General features: G+C 36.5%; 1 protein-coding gene across 2 annotated transcripts; it reads right to left on the bottom strand.

Annotated features, from left to right (window-relative positions):
* Positions 1–684: 684 nt before the first annotated feature.
* Positions 685–6,755, bottom strand: atms (RNA polymerase II-associated factor 1-like protein antimeros). Of its 2 annotated transcripts, XM_011314966.1 has the most exons (5): positions 6,625–6,755; positions 6,474–6,565; positions 6,274–6,366; positions 4,680–5,252; positions 685–2,459 (listed from the first exon to the last, which is right to left on the bottom strand). In XM_011314966.1, exons 2-5 carry the CDS (start codon positions 6,545–6,547, stop codon positions 1,568–1,570), a joined length of 1,632 nt encoding a protein of 543 aa, XP_011313268.1. In that variant the 5' UTR covers positions 6,548–6,565; positions 6,625–6,755; the 3' UTR covers positions 685–1,567. The 2 variants fall into 2 exon arrangements, with proteins under 2 accessions (XP_011313268.1, XP_011313267.1); XM_011314965.1 differs by having other exon boundaries at positions 6,474–6,755.
* Between the last annotated feature and the right edge of the window lie 308 nt (positions 6,756–7,063).

Genomic DNA, 7,063 nt, shown 5'->3' with positions numbered 1-7,063 from the left:
AACTCGATTATCTCCTACAAAAGCTTCCTAAAGTGCTTGAAATTTTTACTGATTTTTTTTAAGGGGCAACTTAATACAAATTATTTTTTTCAGATTTTTATCACTTTTTTTGACGTAATGCCCTAACATCCTTAATGCGTCCATAGTGACTACATGTTTTTGCTCCTGAATTCCTTTCATCGATAATTATTCGATAACTACATTTTTTTATATTGAAAACGCCTCTGTTTAAAAAAAAAGATGAAAGGAGTTGGATATTAACCTGAGTACTCAGAAAAGAATCACTGACTCTATGGGGATCGAAGTCCAGATCATGCACGGGAATCTTGTACTCATTATCGAGTGGCATGTCGAATAATGTTTGATAATTCATTATCATATATTCACAAAAATATTTTTTAGCACGAGGAAGGAACGTCTTTACCGAATAAGAGTTGTCCAGAGGATGACAATGACCATAAAAGCAAACTTCTCACCGGTAAAACTAAGAATAAAAGTTAGGGTTTATGATACAAGAGAATGCAGTCCTTCTTCAAATTTCAGCATATGTTGAACATTAAATCGTTCTAGAAAGTGGAAATGGAACGATTGTAAACCAGTCCTTTTTCTGGGACTATTTTCCCAGTATGTCATAATCTTTGTCGAGTAGTTTTTGTACTACAATGAAGGATCTGTACTCAAATATTCCAACAATTTATTTATTGATTCTCGCCCATATTGTCGTCCAATTTCCGGGAATATTTTGTCGAAAATTTCAAAGTTTTGCTGTCATGTTATTCCGACCAAAATTTTGACAATTATTTTTTGCTATAGGATAGCCCCATTCGGTCCAACTCATCATCGTTAAATAATTTTTTTCTCTTATATATGTGAATCAAAGGACTGTTTGAATCGAGTCAGCCACTGATTGAAATTGATAGATTGGACTTAATCGTGGTACTTTGAGAATATTTAAATATTAAATTAACTAAATGCTTTGCGTTTTTCAAACCTATATTTTCATGTTTTAAATATAAACTTTATCTGATGGTCCAATTCTGTTAGCTGAAATGTGAATGAAAATATAATCCTGCGAATACGACTTAAGCTTAAATATTAATCGGATATTTCCCTCCAGGTTCCCTGAAAACAAAGAAACTTATCAAGTTTTCCAGAAAACTTTTTTAACATGGGAAACTAGAAACGTTCATTTGTTTGAAACGAACCTTTTTGGCATATATACAATAATTTCGAAACTTTCGTGGTATTGCATGTGATAATTTTTACATTTCGAAATATTGTAGCAGCACAATAGTGTGACCGTTTTTCAGAAAGCATTAAACGCCTATAATTCAAAAGACAGTTTTACCATTTCTGAGAGCGATGATATCAAAATTGCAACTGGGAAATCTCAAATGTTATGTGCCAATTTTCTGACAACTTGTCGGCGTCTTGTTTCATAGGATTTACATAGAGGGTGAAATAGAATACAAAAACGAGTTGATTTTGGTTTATTCTGGACAGGCCAATGATCCTCCACCGGAAAATCGAAATTTTAAGTAAAATACCATTAAATTTCCCACCGTCCTTATTCACTATTGGAGCCACTATCACTAGAGCCACTACCGGAGCCACTGCCACTGCCACTGTCAGATTTTCCAGATCGCATTGAAGGTGGAGACGGAGATTTGTTTGATCTGGCTGCGGATACTGAGCGTGATCTGGAAGGAGATCTTGAAGTTGATCGAGCCGGGGAACCAGACCTTGAACGAGATTTAGATTCTGATTTCGACCTAGAACCCGAAGGAGATCTTGACCTGGATTGAGATCTTGATCTAGATGGCGACTTTGAAGGGGAGCATGACCTGGATTTGGAAGGAGACCTGGATTTTGATCGTGATTTATCAGACTTTTCCGAAGACGCAAGTGAAGAAGCTCGGGAAGAGCGACGGGATTCTCCTTCATTGTCAGAACCATTATTCTCTTGATTGCTTTTTGATTCATCTGGATTCTTGTTTCCGTGCTGATTCTCCTGCTGCTGTCCTTCTTCTTCTTCTTCTTCATCCTCCTCTTCCTCTTCATCCTCATCCTCCTCTTCTTCATTTGGTGGCTCCAATTGCTTCTCCCTCCACCTCTGCATTCTAAATTCATTGACATTGAGGGGTCTATGACGAACAACCAGGCGGGTATTGTTGGGTGGCTGACCTGCCTTCTGTCGGCGTTTGGATAGACGCACTCGAGTCTCTAATTCATTATAATACACTCCGTCTTCTCTCATAACCAGGAAATAATTCTCTTCATAACCTTTCGAAGCCTTACTCTTCACATTCCAATTGTATTCTCGAGCCATTTTATATTCATACTCTTCTTCTTCTGCATACTCAATTTCGGCTGCAAAATCTCTCCTGCGTTTTTCTAGGGTGTCTTCTAGAGGAAGAAAATAGGCGACAAATTGTTCCCCACTTTCATCCATCACCCCTCTGAGAAATAAAATAAATTCACCGTCAAGATTAATGATATGGTAAATTTTCCTGATTTATTTGTGAAAATATTCAAGGAATGATTGATTATTTCTCGAATCTAGGTGTCATTCAGTTTTATTTATCGGGCGTGATTTTTTGTTTGCATTTTATGTGTTAGCTTAAAATATGTAAAAAACGTGAGTGCTAACTGTTTTACAAAAGGCACTCCCAAGTGAGATCATGGCAATCGTTCGATTTTTCAATTTTATAATTTTGCCAGGAAATTATGGAGATCGGCTGAAACGTAATAATACGAAGTTTGAGGGCCATATGTGTGTGCGAATGGTCACATGATGGTCAAATAAAGGAGTAAATTGATTCCAAAAAATCTGATTTTGCGAGTTCTTAGGTCTTAATATGGACTTGATCTGTGTTCAATTTCTGCCCGATCAGTCGAGAAGTTTTCGAGACATCGGTGACTGTTTCTGTAAGGTTTTTTGAAAATATCTCAGAAACTATCTAGCCGATTTCTTTTTGGTGCCTTTGAAATGCTCGTCTCTATATACATTAGTAATAATATGTATATGTGTGCCTACAAAGTTTTCGAGATTTATCAATTTTTATTTTTCGATGAAATTCGTACTATGCGCCCTCTGATTTTTTCAAATCAACCTATCAACTTGAGATTCGTCAGACAGGTTCCTCTTATAGCCACAATGTTTCCTACTAAAAATGGGCTGGATCACATGATTCCTTTAGGACATATTGCCATTTTTCTTTCTTTTCGAAAAGATCATTGTCAGAATAGCTATGGATCCATTCAAAAGCGTACTGCCAATTTTATTGACAGAAATAAGAAATGAAAAAAAAATTAACGCCTAAAGTAATGGTTAAATGTCCCTTGCCAAATAGGCTCAGTCAACCGCTTGTTTTATGAACATTTGAGTGGTTTCCGCATCACAATTTTTATTCCAAGTTTACATATATTTATGCCATCGGTGCCCGTCATCACGCGATTCTAACCTCGCTTCGCTCGGTTAAATCGCGGATTCCGGGCGCAATGACATAAAATTTTGTATGAAACGCGTGCGCAATATATTTTTCGACTCGTGGGATTGTAAAACTCGCCTTCGGCTCGTGTTACAAACCTCCCACGAGTAAAAAAATATATTACGCACGTGTTGCATAATATACTATTAGGGCTAACAACATTAAATTCAAACTAAAAATCACCTCACTTCGCTCGCTAGAGTCGTGGATTACGGGCGCTATGACATAAAATAGTATATGAAACACGTGCATTATGCATTTTTTAACTCGTGGGTTTGCGACACTCGCTTTCGGCTCGACCTACAACCTTCTCACGAGCCAAAAAATCCATCACGCACTTATTGCATAATATACAATTTTTTTCAGGAACATGTAAATTTGTCATAACTAATTGAACTAGGAGTCATTTGACATCTGAAATATTGCAAGAGTGAGAGTGCGGGCGAAAATTTCTAACAAAAAACGAATATTCTGAAAATAAAAAAAACATGGTAAAATAAAGTGGGCTTGTCACAAAAATGAATGGTTACATCGGGCTGAAGTTCCACAGAAAAGTAGTGCATTCACTTTTATGACGAAATATCAAATTTTTTTTATATTGCTGCTACATTCACCTCGTGCCGAAATGTGCTTTTTTGTTTACTCGTAAACAAAAGGTAAACCGAAAAACTTTTCGTTTACTAGTGAATGGAAAGAGCACAATTCGGCACTCACTGAATGTAAAATAACTGTCAAAAAATATTGCAACATTCAGCTTATTTTTTTTTAATCCTGTCAATTCGAAATTCCGTCTCACTCGTAATAAAATATACTATTTCTAATTGTTTTCTCTGCTTATAAGTTTAATTAACGGAAAGGTGATCACCCGAGAACCTATTAGACATACATAGGCGTGATGTGCAAATTTCGTATTTTTTCCTTTTACACCATTTTATATTCTTTCCATGCAAAATGATAAAAATGAAGAATTTAAGAAATATAAGGCTTCAATTAACTAGCAGAACTTGGTAAAGAGAAAAAGAATTGGAGTGGTTTTGAGGGAGTATTAAATTAAAAACACTTAGTAAATTCATATCAGCTCATCGATCTGCAGGATGTTTACTAAGTCAATGTCAGTTTAACTTTGCCTGCTTTTAACGTAATCGTAACCGATAATAATATAATATAATATCTACTTGAATATATTACCTGATCATGGCTTGCGACATCTCCTCCATTTGTGCAGGCACAGAACGTCCAGTAGGTGCTGGATCTGAATCAAAAATCACCTGAGCACAAGGATATTTCCACAATTTGAAATCAGGATACACGGGGAATACTTCCACAGGCACAACGTTGGGTTTACTGTAATGTTTTGTAATCGATATCCTGTTGTCATCAAATGTTTTTTCAATAGCTTTAATTTGGCTTTCACGATCCATATACAAGGTTTCTTCCTTGAAATTCTTCTTAATGGAGTAGCCAACTTTAGCCTCAACTTTGTCCATAGTCTGTGGCTGGAACCTCGTCTGTTCTGTCGAGATATACTCGGTTCTACGAAGCCATGAGACACTTCTAGCATGATGTCTTGATCGTTTAGAATCCTGAGGTGTGAGAATATCTTCTTCGAGAAGCTTTTCATCAGCAGGATCGAGCTGTGCATTGGGATCTCCTGCATAGGTGTCTCGATTGATTAAATCGATTTCAACTCCCAAATCGTGTTCAGTGAGAACTTCATACTTGTAATTACGCTCTAGAGAGGTTGGATTGTACTGAATGAACCTGTTGAAAATAATTTGTCTTTCACACCGTGATTTTTCCTTGAAATTCAATTTAAAAGTAGCGCAATGATAACTTAAGATGTTGAAAAAATATTGAAACTTAGTCATTTCTATAATATAAGCCATTTCGATAGCAATGGCAGAAAATATTCTCGTTAATATCACGTTAAATTCAGGAATATTCATTCAGCTTTTTCCGCGTAAAGATGTATGACGCGAGAGATGTAGAGTTTTTTTTACCAATTCCGTTCACTTAGAAATGCATCTTAGTAATGACCAGAATTGTCAATACATCTAATAATATATTTGTATATATAAATAGTGATAATAAATAGTGTGTATATTTCGAAGGCTTCGCGGATTGAATCTCGTGGTAATTCGTTGACAAATTTGATTAAATAATTACATTGTAAGGAATCGGATATCATATTTCGAACAAGTCTAACGTTTAAAAGGGATGCATACAAGTTTCTACTTAATTAGCTGAAAAATTATGTTAGAATTGTATTGAAAAATGCTATTCGTTGTTTTTATAGGTGCCCACAATTACGCGATTCTAGCTTCGTTTGTTCGGTAGAATCGCGAATTCTAGGCCAAACGACCGCATCGAAGAGGCGGATTCTAATCAAATATGTTGCTAAATACTTCCTCAGATCATGTGGTATATGCTACTTTATATTAGAGGGCTCGGCTGACGAACTATTGTTATTGCTCTAGGAACGTAAGTGAAAAGGTAAGCAGAAAAAATAGGCCAGGAGAAAATAGCCAACACATCTAAAGCGTATTAAACCCGCTCAAAATAATAGACCATAGGAAGATTAATGTGGGTCTATTTTTTCAGGGATTCAAGTGAAAAGGAAGGTGATAGGCGGCCATTTACCATTCTAGGGCAACATCATAGTAATTTGTTCAACAAGGGTTGAAAAGTTTTTTCAAGAGCAGGTGATCTTAAGGCAAGCTTCATATTCTCAGTTCTATTATTTTATTTAATGACTAAAAATTATATTTTTTAAAGATTCTACCTGGTAGACTCGAAAGGATATGTAATGAACTTTGGGTCGAAAGGAATGTCGGGCAGTGTATTGCAGTATTTAACTCGGCAAATCAACTCAGACCTATAACAAACATTGGTTATTAGAGACAAAATGGAACGTTTGATAGTTAGGATAACTTTTCTGAAAAATATGGGAATAATTACGCTGAAGAAGATAAAATTACTGACCGTTTTTCTGCTGGTCTCACCACTCGTTTATCTCTGTCACCGTTGCTAATATTCGTTTGAATCGTTGGAGCCATTGTTGCTATTTTTCAGCACTAATGATTCAATAATGATCGTAAAAAAATCCATTCGCTGCAATTAATTAAAAGATTACCTTCACTTCTCTTCTCTATCCTCCATTTCATTCCATTAGTGTATCTATGCTATCTTCATTCTTTCAGTAAAAAAAGTATTGACTGGAAACTGCAATGGCACACGACAAGGAAAAAGTGTCATGGCGGTGAATGGAAACATGTGTTCTCAAGTTTGCACTCACTGGACGGGGTACGCGTATGTGAGGGTAGATGGCAGCACAACAAATGACTCTGTGTAAGGTATGATCAGAGATTATAGGGGAGATTGCTAACAGAGATTATAGGGGAGATTGCTAACGCCAATGGCGAAGCTTCAACCGCGAAATTTCCTAGCGGAACTTGCGGAACTAATTTTGCGGGTGTACCTGTGAATCAAACAGGTCGCGAGGGCAAGAGTGTCGGTAATTTTCGGAGGGCGTGGGTATAGATAAAGCAGAGCGCGAGCCCGAGCGTGTCGAT

This window comes from Fopius arisanus, unplaced genomic scaffold (genome assembly GCF_000806365.1).
Source record: "Fopius arisanus strain USDA-PBARC FA_bdor unplaced genomic scaffold, ASM80636v1 scaffold00261, whole genome shotgun sequence".
In the NCBI taxonomy this organism is placed as follows: Eukaryota; Metazoa; Arthropoda; class Insecta; order Hymenoptera; family Braconidae; genus Fopius; species Fopius arisanus.
The sequence above is the reverse complement of the archived record's forward strand: the minus strand, read 5'-3'. Positions and strand labels throughout refer to the sequence as shown.